The sequence below is a fragment of the Garra rufa genome, chromosome 22 (genome assembly GCF_049309525.1).
Source record: "Garra rufa chromosome 22, GarRuf1.0, whole genome shotgun sequence".
NCBI lineage: Eukaryota > Metazoa > Chordata > Actinopteri > Cypriniformes > Cyprinidae > Garra > Garra rufa.
The window spans coordinates 39,256,611-39,282,501 of NC_133382.1; the positions used below are offsets into that span (position 1 = coordinate 39,256,611).

The 25,891-nt window shown below is 33.2% G+C and overlaps 1 protein-coding gene across 1 annotated transcript in view; it reads left to right on the forward strand.

Moving 5' to 3' along the window:
• fmn2b (formin 2b) overlaps window positions 1–25,891 on the forward strand; it is an 86,434-nt gene that overhangs the window by 15,110 nt on the left and 45,433 nt on the right. The window contains exons 3-8 of the mRNA XM_073828611.1: window positions 5,518–5,668; window positions 6,809–6,826; window positions 7,180–7,241; window positions 9,420–10,492; window positions 12,704–12,845; window positions 25,790–25,877. Coding sequence (XP_073684712.1) covers window positions 5,518–5,668; window positions 6,809–6,826; window positions 7,180–7,241; window positions 9,420–10,492; window positions 12,704–12,845; window positions 25,790–25,877 — 1,534 coding nt within the window. The remainder of the gene's footprint in view (window positions 1–5,517; window positions 5,669–6,808; window positions 6,827–7,179; window positions 7,242–9,419; window positions 10,493–12,703; window positions 12,846–25,789; window positions 25,878–25,891) is intronic.

Genomic DNA, 25,891 nt, shown 5'->3' on the forward strand with positions numbered 1-25,891 from the left:
AAAATGCAAGTGCATTTAACCGCATCTGCAATCGAGCTTTATAGGACGAACAAACACAAAGCACAAGTGAAAGTCTGTCAGTGCGTGAGTTTTGTGCATCTACTAGTACTGCATTACAAACGGCAGAAATAAAGGCATATCTAAAGTAAAACACTGCGGGTGGAAGCACACACTGTCAAGCAATGCGCACGTGTCTCATAGTGCACATTCTGTGCAATGAAGCCCGCCGCATCTCTAGCGCGCACAAGTGCCATATGCGGGGAAAACACAAGCTCATTGAAGAGAGGATTGCGATGAGTCGGAGAATCCATTTTTCACACACCCTTAATGAAACCGGGCAAAAGTGCAGCGCTGCGTTGCGCGGATAACTCGCAGGAATCACACACAGGACACGTCGCGTGTAGTTCAAGCGGAAGTCTAAAACGGTTTATTTAATCACCAAACGGGCAAATGTTTACTTAAAGAATGATCAAAAAGCGTCAAAGATTAGTTTAAAGAACAGATCAAACGAAAAGAGAAAGAGCGATTATATATTGTTGTAGCCATTTAAGTTTTTTTTTTCTGTTTTACATTGTTTAAATATTATTTGTTTGTGTTTTGTTCCAGTTCAATATGTTTATTACAAAAGAAGTTTGTGTAATTTGTAAATGTCATAAAGGACGTGGTATGAATTGGACGGCAATACGCCGGGAGAGTTGAAGAGGGTCAGACACAGGTTTTTGACCACTTCGTACGTTTTTATTTGTGGAAAATCCCTTCTTAAACGAATTTCGTTTTGTATAATTTGTTAATTTTATATATTTTTGTTGATCAGTTATTCAAATCAAATAAGAACAAGGAAAACTGGCATTGTGAAATAAAGTGCGTAACCACCATGCTTCAGCGGCCTGAAGAAAAGGCTAAAACATAAATTATAGATCTATTTGAAGCATACAGACTTTATTAGAGCTACAGAAATACAAAGTTTTGCTTAAATGCACAATACTCAATCTTCCAGCCCAGGGTCAAGTCTTTATGAACATTAACAAAGATTTGGGACAGATATGATGTAATGCAAAACCATGAATGGCGCGCTGTGGCTCAGCAGGATTTCTAACGGCTAAATGAACACAGTTTGCTTTCTCACGTCACGTCTTTAAATCTGCAACTTTGCTGGCTAACAATATGAGCAGCTGGATATAAACCAATGCAAATATGTGACCCTGGACCACAAAACCAGTCATAAGGTTAAATTTTACAAAACTGAGACGTATACATCATATGAAAGCTCGGTAAATAAGCTTTCTATTGATGTATGGTTTGTTAGGATAGGAACAATATTTGGCCGAGATACATCTATTTGAAAATCTGGAATCTGAGGGTGCAAAAATATCAAAATCCTGAGAAAATCACCTTCAAAAATGTCCAAATTAGGTTCTTAACAATGCATATTACTAATCAAAAATTACATTTTGATACATTTACAGTAGGAATTTTACAAAAAATCTTCATGTAACATGATCTTTACTTAATTTCCTAATGATTTTTGGCATAAAAGAAAAATCAATAATTTTGACCCATGCAGTGTATTTTTGGCTATTGCTACAAACATACCCCAGCGACTTAAGACTGGTTTTGTGGTCCAGGGTCACATATATGGTAACAATCCTGACATTAAGCATTGGTGTCAGACTTAACCTCTCATACTCTATGACAGCGGAGCGTGAGCCGCTTCAGCAAAAAACGCAACCCGGAAAAAATATCGGCAAGGATTTTTACCGATAACCGATAGTTCCGCCAATCAACTGTCGGTGCCGATTAATCGGCAAAACCGATACATCGGTCGACCTCTATTTTAAAGATAAAAAAACAACTGGCTGGATTTTTATCATTGTCTGGTGGTTGTGTACACAAACGGCCAACACATTAATGTTCAAACAACATGGAAAAGTTAGTTTTGCAAACGATGACCCCTTTAAAAAACAAATACTGGATTAGAATTGACGAATCGTGACCGCCCTGATCTTGGACGATGAGGTTTGTTCTGGAAGGGAACTTCTCCTTTTAATAATAAATCCCTTTAGCAGTCAGTGACTGGTGTGTTTATTTTCGGGAGTGTGTTTGCTGCAGTGTGTGAACCCATGCAGTGAGCCAAAAGCGGAGTTCAGCATTTTCATCACTTATTTACAGTCAAGGCTCTGTAAATCCGGGCCCTGTGATTGGCTTGTGCGCCGCTGAGCGCTTTACGACGTCATTGGTCTCTCTCTCTCTCTGTGCGCTGCTGGGGCGAGCGAGGGGCCGTTGTGTCACAAAGGAACCTGATCTCACTGCAGCACCGTTGAGCGCGGCTGGCGATGGACGTCCCGACACGTAGCAGCGACGGGACGCGGGACGGCTGCGTTTGTGTGCTGAGTCACTCGTCTGAGGATTCACACAGGAACCCGGAGCACCTGCGCATGAGAGCCGCGTGCGTGTGCGCTGCACGTGTGCCCGTTGCCATGGCGATGAGCGCGGGCTGAGAGGATGGAGGCTGCGTGCGGCGGTTCGTCCTCTGATGGGACGGTGGAACTCTGGGAGGTTCTGCAGTTCATCAGCGGATGTGGAGAGGACAGACAAACACAGCTGGACTCGCTCCAGCACAGCAGCAGTACGCTAGAACACACGCAGGTCCGCTTCTGCTTAACCCTGACTAACTAGCAGTTCATACCAGACACAAACTGGATGATCAGTCCTGACCACAGGCTTCTGAGACGCTTCTGCTTCACATCTGATTTCGGTTTGTGTGGATGTTGTGATGGTCTGGGTTCATGTGGATACAGTGCGGTTTTGTTTTAGTAGCATTATTATGAGTTTTATAATTCCTGTTTTCATTTTAGTTTTAGTAACTGTGTTAGTCGATTTTATTAGTGTTTTTTTTTGGTCCATTTCAGCTTTAGTTTGAATAATTGTAGTACTTTAAGCAAACAAGAGAAATGCTGCTTTGGCAACTAACTGGATTATTTATTCTATATATGTTTCTATTACCTCATTAAGGTTTATTTATTGTAAATAAGTTTTAATAGATTTTGTTAATTACAGTTCGTTTTGTTTTTGTTGGTTTTATTAGCTTTTTAAAAATTTATTTATTTTAGTTTTGGTTTGGTAATTTTAATAGTTCTAAACTAATCTAGATTAAACTAAACATTTTAATGTTGCCTTTAATAACTGGAATATCTATTTAAACTATAACTTGTTTATAAATATTTATTTATTTAATTTCAGTTCACAATTTTATTTTGATTTATAGTACATGTTTTAGTTGCCAATATTGTTGTAATTTAGGATTTTGTTGTTTTATTTTATTTACTTTTAAGTTTTAGTTTAATTATTATTATTTTAGTTATGGTTTAGTAGTTTTAATAATTCAAGACTAATCTAGATCAAACAAAACATTTAAATGATGCCTTTTTTAACTGGAATCTATGTTGCAACTATAAAAAAAAACTTTATATAACTATATATAAGTTATAGTTGCAATATAAATTCCAGTTAATATAAGTATTATTATTATTATTTTATTTTATTTATTTTTTTTACATCAGTTCACATTTATTTTGATTATAGTACATGTTTTAGTTGCCAATAATGTTGTAATTAAATATTGGGTTTTGTTGGTTTTATTTTTTTACATTTTTGAATTAATTCGTTTATCCATCTAGATTAAACTAAACATTTACAGCTCGGCTTAGACTAAGCCAGGATTAGGTTATAGTTAAATTAGGACATTTAAGGATTATTTTATAATCATACCTTTGAAAAAAAAAAAATAAATTAGTGTTGTGCATCTTAAGACAAAAACAAAGGCACTGATATATTTTAAGATCAGTCAGTGCAAGTTTCTTTGAGTTTAAACAGCTCAGACTTACATTTTAGTCTAGGACTAAACTAAATGTTGATCAGAGGCTAACTGAGGCTTCTGAGACACTTCTGCTTCACATCTGATTTTGGTTTGTTTGGCTGTTGTGATGGTCTGGGTTTATGTGGTTATTTTAGTAGCAGTATTACAGTGTCTTTTAATATGAGATTTCCTGTTTTCATTTTAGTTTTAGTAACTGTTTGTTGATTTTATTAGCGTTTTGTCGTCTTTCAGTTTTAGCTTTAGTAATTGTAGTACTTTAATCAAAAATGAGAAATGCTGCTGTGGCAACTAACTGGATTATTTATTATAAAAATGTTTTCTTTTACTTCAGTAAGGTTTGAGTAATGTAAATTTTTAATAGATTTGCTTGATTATGATTAATTTGGTTTTTGTTGGTTTTGTTAGTTAATAAAAGATTCAGTTCAGTATTTTTAGTTTTGGTTTGGTAATTTTAATAATTCTAAACTAATCTAGATTAAACTAAACATTTAAATGTTGCCTTTAATAACTGGAATATCTTTTGAAACTATAACTTAAATTTTATATAAATTGTTCATTTAATTTGTTTTATTTTATTATTTGTTTTAAGTTTTTTTTTAATTATTTTTAGTTTAGGTTTAGTAGTTTTATTAATTTAAAACTAATCTAGATTAAACAAAACATTTTAAATGTTGCCTTTATTAGCTGGAATATATATATGCGCGCAAGACATTTTGTTCCAGATAATTTGTTTTTCAAAAAACAAATCTACAAAGGCATCAGGACACTATTAGATCAAGTATTTTAATACACATTTGAGTAGTTCTGAGAACATAAATTGATAAATAATGGGAAAAAAATCAAATTGGCTCTAAACGTTCATGTTCAAAATTATTCAACCCCCAAAAGTACAATTTGGTGCAGAATCTTTTATTATTTAAAACCACCAATAAACGCTGTTTGAAAGTGTTTAGAAGTGTTGATCACCTCTCTACTGCAATCTTGGACCATTTATTTTAATTAAAGTACGTTTAGTTGCTGATAATGTAGTAATTAAGTTGTTGTTTTGTTGGTTTTAATAAGTTTTGTTTATTAGTTCATTTTACTCAGAATGTTTGTGCTGTTGTCGAATGATAAACCCGGCTGGGAAGTAGTGATTTAGAAGGTTCATGAAGAAACAGGCTTGTGTAAAACTGCATTTCCCATCATTTCCAGTCTGCAGAAAAATGATAAAAAATACAAAACAGCAGCAGGATCAGATCCACACTTGATGATGTGTCGTGTTGCGTTTGTTTGTCGTAGTCCAACAGTGAGAATAGGGAGTTTAATTTATGAAACATCATGGTAATAATTTCTGAATAGTGACCTTCATCTTCATCCTCATTAAGCGGTTGAGTGTGTGATGATCAGAGCTTTGCACTGACACGTCATCCAGCTCCTCCTGCACCTCTGATGGGTTTATTTCTGTGTGTTTCAAGAGATCTGAGCGCACAGATCAGGTCGGATGTGATGTTTCTTGTGCTGATGCTGCTGTGAGCTGAAGGTTTATATCTGACATGAGGTTTTGTTTTGGGGGTCAGCTTGGTCAGATCAAGGCTTTAGATGTCATTCTGCACCTTTAATCTGCTAGATTGTGTGTGATTGTTCTCCTGTGTCTCCAGCACGATCAGCTGTACACATGGGCGGCCGTCAGTCAGCCTCCTCCGTCACTGGAGAGTCTGGAGGGACGTCTGCCGGGACACCTGAGGAACCTGTGGCCCCCGACCAGACCGGGAGCCGAAGAACAGCCCCAACCCAAATACACCGAGGATGGTATGAACACACACAGAGTATATTATTCAGCTGTCCCGTTTATCTCATGCAGCCCTGTAACTTCATGATTTTTCTCTATTGAAGGAGTAGTTCACTTCCAGAACAAAAATTTACAGATAATTTACTCACCCCCTTGTCATCCAAGATGGTCTTTCTTTCTTCAGTCGTAAAGAAATTGTTTTTTGAGGGAAACATTTCAGGAATGTTCTCCATATAGTGGACTTCAGGGGAACCCACGACTTCCAAAATGCAGCTTCAAAGAGCTCTAAACGAAAATATAGAAAATAACCGATAGATTAGACCCTTCTTCTTTGGCTGGGATTGTTTAGAGCCTTTTGAAGCTGCATTTAAACTAAACTGCATTTTGGAAGTTCGAACTCATGGGGACCATAGAAGTCCACTATATGGAGAACATTCTTAAAATGTTTTCCTCAAGAAACAATTTCTTTACGACTGAAGAAAGAAAGACATGAATATCTTGGATGACAAGAGGGTGAGTACATTTTAAAACTACTCATTTAAAACCTGTGTTGTGACATCCAAGAAGTGACATAATTTGGGTAATTTTTTTGTATCTTATTTATTTATTTTGTACTTTATTTCCAGTTTGCATTTTACTTTTAGTTGATGTTTTTTTTTTTTTTTTTTTTTTTTTTTATATAAATGTCTCTTCAAAAAGTTGTAGTACTAAGCCAAAAATCAGAAATGTTGGCAATGATCTATAGATTGTTTATAATAATACATTTAGAAGTGTTTCTGACTGGATTAATCAAAATGCAGAAATATTCATCATTCATTAAGTTTCTTGAGGAAAACCTTTCAGGAATGTTCTTCATATAGTGGACTTCAATGGTGCCCAGAAGTTTGAAGGTCCAAAATGCATCGTCTTTTAGATCTTCACTCGTCCTCTATTAGTACTAAAAGCTCATCCTGCTGCCTGTTAATTCTCACATTTGTGTGATTATGAAGAGACAAGCATCAGTTCATATGTTTAGTGCTTCTTTCCTATTCACTTGATATTATTTTCGCTACATCTCCAAAAGCAGGTTTTATGTATTTTCAAAGAGGATGTTGTGTCATTTAATTCTGTTCAGGGTTCTGAATGTCTAAAGTAGGTTATTTCTCTTATTATTTGTGCAGAGGTTGAGGAGCAGGAGGGTGAGTAACTCAATCACTTCTGTGTCATCCGTGACATCGCCCCATTATAACAGCCTTACTTTGGAAATATGAAAACATTTGAATTTATTTTGAATTCATTCCTCCACATGTTGATGTTTGTTTACTAATGTTGCCTAGCAACAAGCCATTCATCATTCACTCTCTCATCCTCATCAGCATCTGTCTGTCTGTCATCACCAGCACTGATCATATTCACATGATTATACAGCACACAATTAATAACATATTCATGCACAATACTCACTGCATAACTCACATTCAGACTCATATTTCCTGTACATATGTTTTGCACAGTTTAATAAACCATATTTTTCTAAATGTGTGTGTTTCAGAACATCAGGCTGTCGTCTCTGACCTTAAGAAACAAAAGGAAGAAGAAATCCAGCAAATTCAGGTACATCTGTCATCTTTTCTGAGGACCTTGTTTTTTTCTCACATTAATGTCTGAATGAAAATACTTTACATCTGTATCATGGTATTATATACAGTATATATGTCCAAAAACATGTCCTCAAGATAAATCTGAATGAAGTCGTTTAGATGCATAAAGTGTGTGTATCAGCGCTGCTGTCTGTCTGTCTGGAGCTGACGGATGGGATGCGTGAGAATCTGGTCTCTTGTTTGATTCGTTAGTTGATTGGTTCAGATCTCCTGCTCGAGCGTCTCGTTTCCATGTGTGCTCCATATTCAGTCATGCATGTTATTGAGCTGATTGTGGTGTTTGTTTCGATGCCCAGCTGCTGGACTAATGTTTAATCATTCCCAGAGTTTGTTTGACTTAAAATAAACATCAGTCATGAGCTCAGAGAAGTGTGCTTCAGCGTATACTACCAGCAGAGGGCAGCATTACTGCATACTTCAGTCCATCAGATGTTTACTACAGAAGCATAGAAAGCTAGTGGACCTTATATACACAGTTAGATATAATAATAATTATTGCACACATATATAATTACCTTTTAATATTGTTAGATGTTTTAAAGTAATAAAATACAATTTAATAATTAAATAATTGTAAGTTATTAATATAAATAATAATATAAAATGTATTTAATCTTTCTAATATATACTGCCGTTCAAAAATAAGGGATCAGTAAGATTTTTTTTTTTTTTTAAAGAAATCTCTTATGCTTGTCAAGGCTGCATTTACTTGATACAAAAATATAGAAAAGAAAAAAAGGAAAATTATGAAATATTATTACAGTTTAAAGTAATGGTTTGCTATTTCAATATGTTTTAAAATATAATTTATTCCTGTGATGCAAAGCTGAATTTTCAGCATCATTACTCCAGTCTTCAGTTGCACATGAACCTTCAGAAATCATTCTAATATATTGATTTATTATGAGTTCTGGAAACAGTTGTGCTGCTTAATATTTTTTTGGAACCAGTTTAAGTTAAAAACAACAGCATTTATAAAGAGAAAAAATTTACTAAACACAAACTTTTAAATGGTAAAAAATGTTTTTGTTACAAGCTATTTCGATTTTAAATAAATGCTGGCCCTTTTAGCTTTTTATTTATTAAAGAATCCTAATAAACATCACTGGTTTCAACTAGACACACACAATTATTTATATATTAAAACAATTGTATACACATTATAAATAATTATAGTTATTACACACAATTACCTATTAATGTTATATAATTATGTAAATAGTCTAAATACAATTTCGTAAAATAAAATCTTAGTAATTTATTAAGTAATTTTATTAATATCAATTGTTAATTTTTTTTAAACATAGTAATTTTAAATGTATCTTTCTAATTTGAATGTGCGCCAATCAAAACGGCTGTATATAGAATTATTATTACTATGAGTAATTAAATGTATTTATCTTTACATTGTGCAATATACTTAAAATATACATGTTAATATTATGATTATTCAAATGCTTTGTTTTTGTTTAAACGATTGCTATAAAATTAATATGTACACAATGATTAATTGTGTTCATGTTTATATAAATCATTAATTATATTAATCCTATTTAAATATATACAGTTATTACTGTGATTTATATTCATTAATTTTTTATAAATATAAAATCTTTTTCAAATTCTGTGTATACAGTAGTCAACATTTGTAGTGGATCAAAATTGTCCTAAAATCAAAACAATACCTGTTCTCATCTAAGGACAACTTTGATTTAACATTTTTTTTCAGTTGCTGCTGAAATATTAGGCTGGCATCATCCATACCAATAGAACACTTCTGTCATAGCCACGGTCAAGCAGGGTGACGTTGACTGTTCATTCTCTGTGTTTCTTATTAAACATCAGTGTGCTGCTCTCTGTTAGGTCCTGTGGGGTCTCTCCCCCAGGGTCTGTTGAATTAGCAGGACTGCAAGCATCTATTGTTGTGTTTTGAGTCTGAAGGCAGCTGCTCCTCATCATTTCTGTCCACACTTCAGCATTGTTTCTTCCCACAGGAAACGCGTTTAACTTAACCGCGTGACACGAACGACTTCGTGGAATCCGGTGGATGAGAAATGCAGATTTATGTCTGTTTCTGTCTGCGGCGCTCGTCTGCTTTTCCTCACGCCTGTCTCTGTCTGTGTCTCTGCAGGAGGAGTCTGTGCTGAAGACGGTGCGTCTCAAGCAGGAGCACGTCTGCGTGATCGAGCAGCTGGAGCAGACCATCGAAGACCTGCGCAGTAAGATCGCAGAGCTGGAGAAACAGCAGCCCCTGCTGGAGCGGGAGGTGCTGACGCAGGACCAGGAGTGCGGAGGAGAGGAGCGCCTCCTCCCGGACGTCTGCCATGTGGACCTGCAGACGGAAAACGCTGCGCTGCTGCCGCTGGAGGCCAAATCGGTGCAGACGTCTCCTGTGGACGAGAGCTTTAGGTTTAAAGTGCCTCCTGTGGAGGCGCAGGCGCCCGGGAGGAGTGACTCCTCGCTGCCATCAGAAACTGAGAATGCTTCTCAAGCGTTTGTGTGCACGTGCCAGCAGCAGCCGGGCGCTTCGGTACCTCCTCCTCCTCCACCTCCTCTTCCACCCTGGATGGGTGCACCTCCTCCTCCACCTCCCCCACCTCCACTTCCAGGAATGAGTGCTCTTCCTGCACCTCCTCCTCTCCCAGGTAGTTCATTGCCTCCTCCACCACCTCCTCTACCAGGAATGAGTGCACCTCCTCCTGCGCCTCCTCCTCCACCTCCTCTACCTGGAATGGGTGCACCTCCTCCTCTCCCAGGTAGTTCATTGCCGCCTCCTCCACCTCCTCTACCCGGAATGGGTGCTGCTCCTCCTCCTCCTCCTCCTCCTCCTCCACCTCCTCTACCTGGAATGGGTGCACCTCCTCCTCTCCCAGGTAGTTCATTGCCGCCTCCTCCACCTCCTCTACCCGGAATGGGTGCTGCTCCTCCTCCTCCTCCTCCTCCTCCACCTCCTCTCCCAGGTGTATCTGCGCCTCCTCTACCCACTGCAGGATTAGCACCTCCTCCACCGCCTCCTCCAGGTCCTCCGCCGTTGGCTCCTGGTCCTCCTCTGGCCTTCGGCTTGGGTTCTCTGCCTCCTCCGCTCCCGCTGGGTCTGTATGCGTTGGGAGCGGCGCAGGAGAAACCTCCTCGCAAGTGCTTTGTGGAGCCGCCGAGACCCATGAAACCGCTCTACTGGACTCGTATTCAGCTGCACGCCAAAAAGTACCGCACTGCTTCACTCTTTTACACTCATTTCTTTATTTTTCACTTACAATACACACATTTACCAAGCTGATGGCCAGAATACCATGGTTACTGTGGTTTTTAGTGGTGTTTGAGGCATAACTATTGCTCACTAGTGCTTTCTAGTTGGTGATCTTGAGTGCAAGCAAAAAAAAATACAATAGAGGATCATCTACAGGCTGGAAAATCACTCTTCATACCAGATAGGAAGAAAGCACCATGAACACCCTAGCAACCATGATGTAGTGCCCTAGCAACACCCTGTTAACCACCCATTATAGCAGGGCTTACACAGGCGATTTTAGTGTAAATGAACATTATTTCATATAATTGAATGTGCATCAGATTTTAGCCCAAAATCGCAAGTATTTTTTATTCGATTTTTATATTTTATTAGATTTTTGCCCTTAGAACAAAATCAGAAGTGTTATTATTATTATTTTTATTTTATGTAGTTGTGATTTTTATTTTTTATTTTTTCAGTCTTCATTTCATTTCATTTTTCAAGTTTAATTGTCAATAACTGCGTCAGTGCCAAAGATTTTAATAGTCCTGACATTACTTAGAACTTTAATTAGAGCATTAATTCTCTTACTGAAAAAAAAAAACGTTTATTTATTCTTGTTAGACAGATAGAAAGCACTTAGAACAAAATCAGAAGCATTTTTATTATTATTATTATTGATATTTTCCATTTGTTTAAAAAAAATCTTATTTTATATTTTGTATTTTTTGTTTATATAAATGAATAGACTTATTATTGTTATTTTATGTAGTTGTGGAATGTATTTTTTTAAACCCTTTTTTAAAATTATTTTAAAACACTTAAGTATAGGTTTTTGCATAGTTAATTAGAGTTCAGGGGAGAAGTTTTAAATGGTCATTAATTGCGCCAGGGCAAAAAAAAATATTATTAATTGGAACATTAATTATCTAACTGAAAAAAAATTTTTATTTCAGAGTGAGGTTCCCTTTTCTTGTTAGACAGGAAGAAAGCACCTAGAACGCCCTAGCAACCATGATGCAGTGCCCTAGCAACACCCTGTTACCCACCCATTATAGTATGACTTACATAGTCACTATTAATTAGTGTAAATGATGAACAGATGCAAATGTTTCGTCTTTAACATGTTGAATGTGAGTCATATTTCAGGCCAAAATCAAGTAATTTTATTTTTTTTGTATTTGTCAAATTAATTTTATACTTTTGTTATTTTTAGTTTAAATAAATTAAGAATTACATTTTTTATGTAGTTTGTGGAATGTTTTATTATTATAAAATTATATGTTTATAGCGTTCAGGGGACTAATTTTTAATTATTAACTGCGTCAGTACAAAAAATTAGAGTAGTTCTGACAATATTAATTATATAACTGAAAGAAATTATTTATTTTGGAGTATGATTTGCTTTTCTTGTTAGACAGGAAGGAAGCACTTAGAACAAAATCAGAAGTGTTTTTATTATTATTATTTTGCATTTGTTTAAAAAAAATCTAATTTTATATTTTTATTTGTATTTTAAGTAAATTAATAGACATTATTATTATTATTATTATTATTATTATTATTTTTATTTTTTATTTTTTACTTTTATGTAGTTGTGAAATTTTGTGTTTTAAAGTCTTTATTTTTAAACAATTAAGTATGGGTTTTTGCATAGTTAATTAGAGTTCAGGTGAGAAATTTTAAATTGTCATTAATTGCGTCAGTGCAAAAAAAATTAATAGTCATTAATTGAAACATTAATTATCTTACTGGTAAAAAAAAAAAAAAAAAAAGTGTTTATTTATTTATTTTGGAGTGAGATTAATTTTTGTTAGACAGAAAGAAAACACCTTAGCAACACAGTTAAGAAACCACAAGAAGTCCTGCACAGTAAATATTGATTAGAGTGTAAATGATTTTATCTGTGAGCAGAAAGAGTGACGTTAAACAAGAAGAGCGATGGAGGAAATAATCAATGATACGGTTTACAGTCATTATACACACAGACATACAGAATGACTCCACTGACCAATCACAATCAAGTGTTCCAGGGAGATCTAATCGAATAAACTAAATTAAAAGCAGTTAATGTTAGACATACAGTATGTCTAGTTTGTTTAGATTCATAATTATCTGCAAAGATCATAATGTGATTTATTAAAGCAGGTGATTTTCTCCTCTAATGCCTGTGTTCTCCTCCGCAGAGACACTCATGCTCTCGTTTGGGACAAGATCGAAGAGCCCACCATAGATTTTGACGAGTTTGTGGAGCTCTTTTCCAAAACGGCGGTGAAGGAGAAGAAGAAGCCTCTGTCGGACACGATCAGCAGGTCGAAGACCAAGCAGGTGAGCGCTGTTATGTCTGCGGCTCAGATGAGGTCACCCGCAGGCGCTGCCGAAGCTCAGATACGCTTTAGGAGTTTACGAGCGCTCCAACGCAGCGAGACTATTTCCATGACTTAGTCCTGACGTTTGTGTACAGACGGCGGCTCCTCTCAGACGGCTCTGAGTAAACGCCCGAGCGCTTGGCACCGCCGCCGGATTCCAGCTCTGATTGGGAATATGAGCGCATAAATATCACAAAGTGCTCCAAACGCTCGTGGCTTTATCAGATCTGTGTCAGATGTGTGTGTGTGGAACACCATCAGCTCTCACATTCTCAAACTCTAACGGCTCGTGTGTGGAGTTAGTGCCACTGGATAGAAACAGATCTCTGCTTTTCTTTTTGTTTCATGTCAAGTTGCGTTTATTTCTATAGCGCTTTATACAGTGCCTTGCAAAAGTATTCATACCCCTTCATTTTTTCACGCTTTGTTGCAGCATTATGTTTTTCCCCACATCAGTTTACACTCCATACACCATAATAATGACAAAGCAAAAACCAGATTTGAAAATGTATTAAAAATAAAAGAGTATATGCATAAGTATTCATCCCCTTAACTCAGTCCATAGTTGAAGCACCTTTACAGCCTCAAGTGTTTTTGGGTCTGATGTGAGCATCTTTGCACATCTGCATTTGGCAATTATCTGCCATTCTTTGCCTCACCTTTTCACCTCTCCATCTCTGTCAGCTTGGACATTTTCTAGAGTCCTAGTTGTTCCAATGGTCTTCCATTATGGAGAATGCTTCTGTCAACCTTCAATGCAGCAGATTTGTTTCTGAACTCTTCTCTAGATCATCGCCTTAACGCAAGTCTGTCACTGAGCTCTACAGGCAGTTATCTTGGTTTTTGCTCTGATCTGCATTTTCAGCTGTTAGACCTTTTCTGAGAGGTGTGTGTCTTTCTAAATCAGACTCATTCAAATGAATTTGCCACAGTTTAACTCCACTCCAAGTGTAGGAACATCTAGAAGCAATATGAATGCTCCTGAGATACATTTCCAGTGTCCCAGAAAAGGGTGTGAATACTTATGCAACGGGATCTTTTCAGTTTTTTATTTTTAATAAATTTGCACAAATGTTAAAAACCTATTTTTTGCTTTGTCATTATGGAGTAGGGAGTGTAGGTTATAATTACGAGTTAAAATTACGCAAGGCACTGTACAACACAGAAAAGAGTTAGAAGGTAATTGCGAACTTATCACAAATCTTAGAACGACTAGATAAAAATTCATAATTGTGAAATATAAACTCAATTCAAAATGAGTTAATTTTGTGCAATTCAGAGTATCTCTCAGTTGTTTATCTTGCAGTTTTAAGTTTAGATCTCTACTTATTTTATATCATCCAATTCTGAGTTTACATCTTGCTATTGAGCTTATATCTCTCAGTACTGAGTATCTATTTTTTTTTAGTTTTGTGTGGCACAAATTTGTATTTATATTATAGTTTATATCACATAATTGAGTTTATATTGTCCAATTTAGAGTTTATATTTATGGAAGCCCATTTCCGCCACTGAATAAAAAAATAAAAAAGGTTATTGCAACTTCTTACCTCACCATTTAGACTTTTTTTCTCAGAACTGTGAGATATAAACGCGCAATTGCGAGTTATGAAGTCCAGTTCTGAGGAGAAAAAAGACTGTTCAAAGAATTGCAAGTTTATATTTCACAATTCTGTTTATATCAAGCTATTGCATCTTTATTTCTCAGAATTGTGACTTTTTCTCATAATTGCAAGTTTATATCATCCAATTGCGACTTCATTTCTCAGAATTGAGTTTCTCAAAATTGCAACTTCTCAGAATTCTGGCTTTATTTCTCAAAATTGCAACATTATTTCTCAGAATTGCGAGTTTGTATCACGCAGTTGCCACTTTATTCCTCGAATTGTGAGTTTTTCTCATAATTGCGAGTTTATGTCATCCAATTTGCAACTATATTTCTCAGAATTGACTTTCTCAAAATTGCAACTTCTTAGAATTCTGGCTGTGCAAGTTTATATCTCACAATTCTGAGAAAAAAAGTCAGAATTGTGAGATGTCGCAATTTTTTTTTTTTTTTGTTTTTTTTTTTTTTTTAATTCATTGCCGGAAACGAGCTTCCATATATATCACATAATTCTGAGTTTACATTGTCCAATTCTGAGATTATGTCTCGCCATTTGGAGTTTATATTGCACAATTCTGACTTTTCTATGAATTTAGATTTTTTTTTTTTTTTTCTATCAAGGGAATTAATAGAAAGTGATTTGCGTTATTTAATTATTTTTTTTCTCACAATTCTCACTTTTTTTCCTTGCATTTTTACTTTTTTGTTCAGAACTGCAACTTTATATTTTGCGGTTGCCGAAAAAAGTTACATTTTTATTATTGTGGCAAAAACAAGCTTCCATGCAGAGCAACTTCACAGTACTAAACATGAAAATAACATTGTAAAATGTGTTATGAAATTAATTCAGTTTCAGCTGTAAAGTTTAATTCAATTCAGTGTTTCTGTTCAGTTCAGTAGCTGTCAGTTTTAGCAAAGTTTAATTATGAAATGAGTTCAAATCCACTAAGCATCTCTACAGAAGACAAAATGGTCACTTTGTCAAATCTAGACACTTTAATGTGCCTCAGTTTGTTTTTATGCATTTATATAGAGAATGTTTCACTCCTGTCACACACCTACTTTAACAATTTAATTATGAAAATCTATAAATATTAATTGCTACATTTATAAACTGATCATCTAAACAAACTCTTTTAGTATTCAGTATATCTGAGTATATATCGTCCAATTCTGAGATTATATTTCACTATTTTAAGTTTGTTGCACAATTCTGACTTTTCTCTAAATTGAGTTTTTGCAAAAGTATTCAGTATTTGTGCGAAAATCAGTTTTCACGATTGTGGCATCACATGCATGAGGACTGACAGATCTGTTTGTGATTTTAAAGCACACAGTGAAGGAGGATGATCTGAGATCGTCACGTCTGTCCGCTGTGGCTCATTGTTAGTAGGCAAATCCAATAAACTAGTAAGAAAGGACCTTGTTTTATCCATCAGCACTGATGATGCATCTGGAAACTCCGAGTCGTCCTGTACCCTCCTCAGGCTCATGTTTTCACCCGGTTAACGCTCATCTTTGACCCGTCTCTCTTTCACCTCTGTCCCGTTACTGTCGCAGCATCCTCTAGTTCCTGTGGTCATCTGTAGAGATGTATCTAGATCAACAGATCGGCTCTTCTCCTCGTTCTGTGTCCTGATCGGAGCGACGCTGCCGGCCTGCGAACCGAACAACAACATTTGTGCTGCATTACTGTCTGCTAGAGAAAGAAAAGACTGTCTGTGAAATCAGCGAAATCAAAACATTGCTGTGCTGGATCAAGAGAAATCAAACGATAAAATAATGAAACCAGACAGACTCAAAACACACATATTCAACATGTTAAAGATGAAACATTCGTTTATATTTAGAGCTCTGATTTCAGCTCGAAGTCAAGATTTAATTTTCTTATTTATTTTAAGAATAAAAAAAAAATACTTTTTAAAAAAAAACTTAATGTAATGCAAAAACTTTTATATTGTACCCTTTTAAAATAATAATTTATTATTTTATTTATTTTGTTTACAATTTTATTTGTAAGAATTCAACAGTGTACTGAGTTTACCTTTAAATTAAAAAAATGAAGTAATAAAATAGTTTTTTTTTATGGATTTTTTTTTTTTTTGGTTAGTGCATTGTTGAATTCATAATTTTTTTACATTTTTTTATTTGATTGATAAATGGAATAAAATATTTCAATTTATAAATGAAAAAAAAATTTGGTTAGTGCCTTGTTGAATAAATAAAATTTGTATTTTTTTATTTAATTGATAAATGGAATTAAATATATATTTCAATTTATAAATGGGGGAAAAAAATGTTAGTGCTTTGTTGAATTCATAAAATTTGTATTTTTTTATTTAATTGATAGATGAAATAAAATACATAAAATGCATTTCAATTTATAAATGAAAATAAATTTGGTTAGTGCCTTGTTGAATTCATTAAAAATAATTTGTATTTTTTATTTAATTGATAAATAGAATAAAATATATATTTCAATTTATAAATGGAAAAAATATATTTTGGGGTTAGTACATTGTTGAATTCATAATAATAATAATAATAATAATTATTATTATTATTATTTAATTGATAAATGGAAGAAAATATATATATTTTGGTTAATTTCTCTAGATCCGGGCGTACAGCACTGATCCTCTTGAATTATACTTTCGTGAGTTTTCGCAGTGAAATGTCTGAAACGTGTTGTTTATCAGATTCTCTTTCTCGGTAGTTTACCGTACGGCTGCATTTTAACATGTTTTAATGTTCTTCGTATGTGACTTTCCCCCCATGAGTCTGAAATCTCATGAACTTCAAACCGCGAGTGTCTTGCGTTCTCCTGTGAACAGACCTGAGGTTAACCGCACTAATGTTTGTCCCGCTCTGCATTTGCATATTTACGACCCATCCATTAACATAACACAGGTTTTGTTCCTAAAAGGCCCCCGTGTGTCACGTCCGTCTGAGCGTCAGTGTTCAGATGCTGAACGGATGTGGCAGCGACGTGTCTTGTGGTGCATTCTGGGACGTATTGCGTCGTGAGGTGTTTGGCGTCTGTGGCCGCTTTGTTCCAGGGACGCGGAAGCGCCTCGTCTGATGGCAGACGGAGCCGTGTTTTATACGCGTCTCATTTATTTAAGCGGCCGCACTGACTCGCTCAAACAGCACCGCAAGTTTATTAAAAATCAGAGAAGTCGAGTTCTTCTAATCCTGACGGAATGAAGCGGTTTGTGGCAGCTGATGTTTGAAATGTTAATTCTGCAGACCTGGCTTCTCCAGTGATGCTCTCATCATGTCTGAGACGTCTGGAGGTGATTTGTCTCGATGAAGGAATCAGAAAAACGTCAGCGGCTGCTTCTCTTGTTTAACTCTTTTTATGCATTCAAGTCTGTTTAGACCTGGAAGAAATGCATTAAAATGTCCACAAAATGCGTAGTGAAAAACTAAACTTTGCAAGTGTTAAGGCTCTTAAATGCATTTATTTTATTTTTTTCCCCTGAATTTTAAAAATAGTTTAAGAGAGATCATTTTGACCCAGCTCTGTATGGTACGACGGCATTTTAGTGACAAAAAAGAGGCTGGATTATACTACCAAAATATTAGAACTTTAAAAATATACTAATTTATTTTAGTAATTTTGACTTTATTCTCGTAACATTTCGACTTCATTCTCGTATTTCGACTTTATTCTTGTAACATTTTAACTTTATTCTCATAACATTTCCATTTTATTCTCGTAACATTTCGACTTTACACTCGTAGTATTTCAACTTTACTCTTGAAACATTTAGATTTTATTCTCGTAGTATTTCAACTTTATTCTCATAGTATTTTGACATTATTCTTGTAACATTTTAACTATTCTCGTAACATTTCGACTTTATATAGTTATAGTATTTCAACTTCATTCTAAACATTGCAGCATTATTCTCGTAGTATTTAGACTTTATTCTTGAAACATTTAGACTTTATTCTCGTAATATTTCAACTTTACTCTCATAGTATTTCAACTTTTCTCATAGTTTTTGGACTTTACATCTCGTAACACTTCAATTTTACACAAAACATTTAGACTTTTTTCTCGTAATATTTCAATTTTACTCTTAGTATTTCAATTTTATTTTCATAAAATTATTACGACTTTAATCTCTTGTATTTCGACTTTACTCTTGAAACAGTTAGATTTTATTCTCGTAATATTTCGACTTTATTTTCATAAAATTATTATGACTTTAATCTTGTAATATTTTGACTTCATTTTCATAATATTTCGACTTTATTCTCATAAAATTATTACAACTTTAATCTCGTATTTCGACTTTATTCTCATAGTTTTTGGACTTTACTCTTGTAACATTTCAATTTTACTCTCAAAACATTTAGACTTCGTTCTCGTAATATTTCAACTTTACTCTCTTAGTATTTCGACTTCCATTTTTATAAAATTATTACAACTTTAATCTCATATTTCAACTTTATTCTCATATTTTTTGGACTTTACTCTGGTAATATTTCAACTTTAGTCTCATAGTATTTCGACTTTATTCTCATAAAATTATTACGACTTTAATCTCTTGTATTTCAACTTTACTTTCAAAACATTTAGACTTTATTCTCGTAGTATTTTGACTTTACTCGCATTATATTTCGACTTTATTCTCATAAAATTATTACGACTTTAATATAACAACTTTTGATCTTAGATTTTTTTTATATATATATTTATAGTATGGAGAGCACCATAAGTTGTTAAAATTACTTTGTTAAATGATCTATGATGTTATATTAGTGTCAGAAACGTTTTCCCCATATTTTGCGCACGTTTTAGACTAAAGTTTGTTGATGAACATGAATATGTTGTCTATTGATGAACCATTGGAGCATGAAAAACCATTCATTCATTAAAGAGAAGTTGTTGATCAGACACAATATGGTTCGAGTTGAGAAATATGAAGTTATGACTGTTTCATAAACTCATAATTATTCATTTCCAATTGGAGCCAGAACACAAGAATAGTCAACAGGTCTTGAACGCATCAGAGGAACTGGCGTGTTTTGGCTCTCATGTTTTAAACATGACGGAATAATGAGTGAAATAATTGGCGACTCGTTTCCGTGTCTGTCAGGAGTTGCCCGGCAACGCTTTCGTTTGATACAGAGTAACATGTTTTGTTTGGTCTAATTGCCTGCAGTTGATAATTGTTGCGTTTTGAGCTGTAATGTGACCTGTTCAAGGTTCATGCAATAAAAGGCCGCCTTTCCTGCGCCGATTGCTCATAGCTGGCATTTTTTGCTGAAGGAAAGGTTTGAAGGTTGATTAGAAGCAAGGAGGGAGTGTGTGGACTCTTCAGCGTGTTTTTGGCGAGTGGCGCTCTGGAATCCACAGCAGGAAAAAAATCAAGCGTCTTTAAAGCTGGTTTGTTTGCCAGAGTTTCCGGTCTAATTAAAACAAACCTTTCTCATGGCGTTCTCATGGTTTATTCTCGTAGTATTTCAACTTTTATTCTCATAGTATTTCAACTTTATTCTCATAAAATTATTACGACTTTAATCTTGTAGTAATTTGACTTCATTCTCATAATATTTCGACTTTATTCTCATCAAATTATGAATTTAATCTCGTATTTCGACTTTATTCTCAGTTTTTGGACTTTACTCTTGTAACACTTCAATTTTACTCTCGAAACATTTAAACTTTATTCTCGTAGTATTTCAACTTTATTCTTGTAGTATTTCGACTTTATTCTCAAATTATTACGACTTTAATCTTGTAGTAATTTGATTTCATTCTCATACTATTTTGACTTCATTCTCGTAATATTTCGACTTTATTCTCATAAAATTATTACGACTTTAATCTCGTTTATTCTCATAGTTTTTGGACTGTACTTTCGTAACACTTCAATTTTACTCTCAAAACATTTAGACTTTGTTCTCGTAATATTTCAACATTACTCTCATAGTATTTCGACTGTATTTAGACTATTCTCGAAACATTTAGACTATTCTTGTAGTATTTAAACTTTTATTCTCGTAATATTTTGACTTTATTCTTGTAATATTTCGACTTTATTCTCATAAAATTATCAGAATAATATTTTGACTTCATTCTCGTAATATTTCGACTTTATTCTCATAAAATTATTACGACTTTAATCTTGTAGTAATTTGACTTCATTCTCATAATATTTCGACTTTATTCTCATCAAATTATGAATTTAATCTCGTATTTCGACTTTATTCTCAGTTTTTGGACTTTACTCTTGTAACACTTCAATTTTACTCTCGAAACATTTAAACTTTATTCTCGTAGTATTTCAACTTTTATTCTAGTAATATTTTGACTTTACTCTCATAGTATTTCGACTTTATTCTCATAAAATTATAAATTTAATCTCGTATTTCGACTTTATTCTCATAGTTTTTGGACTTTACTCTCGTAACACTTCAATTTTACTCTCAAAACATTTAGACTTTGTTCTTGTAATATTTCAACTTTACTCTCTTAGTATTTCGACTTCATTTTTATAAAATTATGACTAATCTCATATTTCAACTTTATTCTCATTTTTTGGACTTTACTCTTGTAATATTTCAACTTCACTCATAGTTTTTCGACTTTATTCTCATAAAATTATTACCACTTTAATCTCTTGTATTTAGACTTTACTCTCGAAACAATTAGACTTTATTCTCGTAGTATTTCAACTTTATTCTTGTAGTATTTCGACTTTATTCTCAAATTATTACGACTTTAATCTTGTAGTAATTTGATTTCATTCTCATAATATTTTGACTTCATTCTTGTAATATTTCAACTTTACTCTCATAGTATTTCGACTTTATTCTCATAAAATTATTACGACTTTAATCTCGTTTATTCTCATAGTTTTTGGACTTTACTCTCGTAACACTTCAATTTTACTCTCAAAACATTTAGACTTTGTTCTCGTAATATTTCAACTTTACTCTCATAGTATTTAGACTATGTATTTAGACTATTCTCGAAACATTTAGACTTTATTCTCATATTATTTAAACTTTTATTCTCGTAATATTTCGACTTTATTCTTGTAATATTTTGACTTTAAAGTCGTAATAATTTTATGAGAATAAAGTCGAAATATTACAAGAATAAAGTCGAAATATTACGAGAATAAAAGTTTAAATACTACGAGAATAAAGTCTAAATGTATCGAGAATAGTCTAAATACAGTCGAAATACTAAGAGAGTAAAGTTGAAATATTACGAGAACAAAGTCTAAATGTTTTGAGAGTAAAATTGAAGTGTTACAAGAGTAAAGTCCAAAAACTGAGAATAAAGTCGAAAAACGAGATTAAAGTCGTAATAATTTTATGAGAATAATCTCGTTTTTCGACTTTATTCTCAGTTTTTGGACTTTACTCTTGTAACACTTCAATTTTACTCTCAAAACATTTAGACTTTGTTCTCGTAATATTTCAACTTTACTCTCTTAGTATTTCGACTATTCTCGATACATTTAGACTTTATTCTCGTAGTATTTAAACTTTCATTCTCGTAATATTTCGACTTTATTCTCATAAAATTATCAGAATAATATTTTGACTTCATTCTCGTAATATTTTGACTTTATTCTCATAAAATTATTACGACTTTGAATTCGACACAAGAATAGTCAGCAGGTCTTGAACGCATCGGAGGAACTGGCGAGTGGCGCTCTGGAATCCACAGCAGAAAAAAAACATGCGTCTTTAAAGCTGGTTTGTTTGCCAGAGTTTGGGGTCTAATTAAAACAAAGGTTTCTCATGGCGTTCTGCTGGAATCTTCTCATCTGCTGCAGCTTCCTGTCTCAGATCAGCTGAATTGTGGTTCAGGATCCAGATCTGTATTGTGGTCTGGTTCCTCTCTGACGTGGCTCCGGTGACGCTCCGATCCGTGTGTTTGTGGGGTTTTCATCACCTCTCGGCTCATTGTCCTCACGACGGATAAAGATCGGCTGGATGAATTGGCTTTTGTTCTTGAGGCTGAAGTCGAGCCGAAAACGCTTTCCTTTTCAAATCGAGACGTAACGAGCAAATAGATGCAATTACGCACACAGACGCTGTAATCATCTGGTGATTGACTCTGACGCGGCTGACGTTATATAATGTCAACATTTCAATAAATGAGTATCGCAACTTCACATTTTTTAGTTATTTGGAAGCAATTAATCTAAATTTTAATCATGAACCCTTCAAGGTTTGAGGAACACTCTTTTAAAGTACATGGGCAACTTTAATTAACCTAATTTGTCTTTATTTTGAAGAAAAGCAGTAAGAGACTTGAGGTCAAATTATATTCTAAATGCATCTATCATATATCTATGTTGAAAATCTATATGTATAATGAAATGCAAATATCAAGTAATAAAGACTTAAATATTTTACTATTAATTTTAGACTATACATATTTTTTGTATTAATTACAACTTTTAAAAAAAAATTAACAATGAATGTATGTCTGACAACATTGTATCCATTTGGGAAACTTTAAGTGGTCACTAAATATGTTTTTAATAAAGTAAAATTTAAATAATGCCTAAAACTTTGATCCATTTAGGACAAGTTACTTTTTAAATAAATACAATTCAATTTAGAGAAATACAATTTTAATAAATAAATAAATAAACTTAAATATTTAACATTTATGTCTCAAATCTTTTATTAATTTGGAAAACTTAAAATATAAAATTTAAAATAAACTTAAAATAAAAAATAAAACTTCCAAAATAATAAAAGAAAATGTAAGTAATATATAATGTAAAAATAATACTAATAATAAACAACAAAGAAAGAAAGACTTATTTTACTATAAATACTAGTGTAAGACTAGAAATATTTTTTGTATTAATTACAATTTTTAAAAATCGTTTTTTTAACAATGAATGTATGTCTACCATATCCATTTAGGTAAACTTACTCTTTCAATAAATAAATACAATTCAATTTAGAGAAATACAATTTTAATAAATAAATAAAACTTAAATATTTAACATTTATGTCTCAAATCTTTTATTAATTTGGAAAACTTAAAATAAAAAATAAATAAAACTTCCAAAATAAAGAAAGAAAATGTAAGTAATATATAATGTAAAAATAATACTAATAATAAACAAGAAAGACTTTTATTTTACTATAAATACTAGTATTAGACTATAAATATTTTTTTTGTATTAATTACAACTTAAAAAAATATTTTTTTTAACAATGAATGCATGTCTAACAACATCTTTTATCCATTTGGGAAACTTTAAGTGGTCACTAACTAAATACGTTTTAATCTAATTTAAATAATGGCTAAAACTTTTATCCATTTAGGAAAACTTACTCTTTAGATAAATGAATACAATTCAATTTAGAGAAATACAATTTTAATAAATAAATAAATAAATTAAAATAACTTAAATATTTAATATTTATATCTCAAATCTGTTATTAATTTGGAAAACTTAAAATATAAAATTTTAAATAAACTTAAAATAAAAAAAACTTCCAAAATAATAAAAGAAAAATTAATATGTAATGTAAAAATAATACTAATAATAAACAAGAAAGAAAGACTTAAATATTTTACTATAAATACTAATATTAGACTATAAATATTTATTGTATTAATTACAACTTAAATACAAACAACAATGATGAATGTATGTTTAACAACATCTTTTATCCATTTTGGAAACTTTAAGTGGTAAACTCACTAAAAAGTACAATTTAAATGTCTAAAAATGTTAATAAATAATTTTAATATTTAAAATGTATGTCACAATCTTTTATCGATTTGGGAAACTTAAAAAAAAAATGTAAGTAATATATGTCTATATATAATACTAATAATAAATGAAATTTAAATTAATGAATTAACTACATTTAAATAAAGGTAATCAGATGTGTATGGTTATGTTCAAAATGTTTTAAAAGCAGTAAAGCACTTAAGGTCATGTTTTGATCGCGTTACGTCATTGTTCAGTATAATTTATTCGGCCTTTTTGCTTATTCGGCCGAACACTGAAAGAGATTTTTTTTTTTTGCTATTTTTGGCCGAATAATTTCGGTTGCCAAACATTCGGTGCATCCCTAGATTGAAATCTACTCTTTGCCGTACATTGTGTCTGACAGCATCTTCTATATGTGAGCAGTGCTGGTGGTAACGCATTACGAGTAACGCAAGTTACAATATATTACTTTTTTAAAAGTAACTAGTAAAGTAACACATTAATTTTTAATTGACAAGAAAATATCTGAGTTACTTTTTCCCCCATTTATTGATTAAAAGCTCTCCTGTCTCCATGTTGAGAGAAATCATGAGTAAGATGTTACTATAGTTCTAGAATAAATGTGAACATGCATTAATTCATCTCACTCACTAAAAAACAGATACAGTGTTCTTCAAAATGAATAAAAACACTGGAATTCAATGCAAACCTGCAATAATTAAATATGTTCAATAATACAAATATCCTTTATGTATTTAATCCCATTTTATGAACCGATGTCTTTGCTGCCGACCTTCGATGATCCAATTCGGCAGCAAAGACATCGGTTCATAAAATGGGATTAAATACATAAAGGATATTTGTATTATTGAACATATTTAATTATTGCAGGTTTGCATTGAATTCCAGTGTTTTTATTCATTTTGAAGAACACTGTATCTGTTTTTTAGTGAGTGAGATGAATTAATGCATGTTCACATTTATTCTAGAACTAAAGTAACATCTTACTCACAATTTCTCTCAACATGGGGACAGGAGAGCTTTTAATCAATAAATGGGGGAAAAAGTAACTCAGATATTTTCTGGTCAATTAAAAAGTAATGTGTTACTTTACTAGTTACTTTTAAGACTAATAAGAAAAAATGACTCAAGATAATCTAACATTTGTTTTCTTTTTTTATTGCTGAAAAGTTGACATTTTTCTTCTGCGGTCTACTGTACAGACGGAGATTTACTTTTCTCTAAACCTGAGGCTTTTGATGTGAAAAGGGTTTTACATTTGACAAAAATAGAACTTTTTATATTAAAAACAAACCAGCAAGCCCTGCCCAGATTTAAAAAGTAACGCAAAAGTAACGGAACGCATTACTTTCCATAAAAAGTAACTAAGCAACAGAATTAGTTACATTTTTTTTGTGAATAACTCAATATTGTAACGCATTACTTTTAAAAGTAACTTTCCTCAACAGTGTATGTGACAACTTTCACATTTGATAGGCTTTAATGATGCTGATTTGAGTAAATGCATTCATTCTGGTGTGTGTGTGTGTGTGTGTGTGTGTGTGTGTGTTGTAGGTGGTGAAGCTGCTGAACACCAAGCGTTCTCAGGCTGTGGGGATCCTGATGTCCAGTTTACATCTCGACATGAAGGACATCCAGCACGGTCAGAACCGTTTG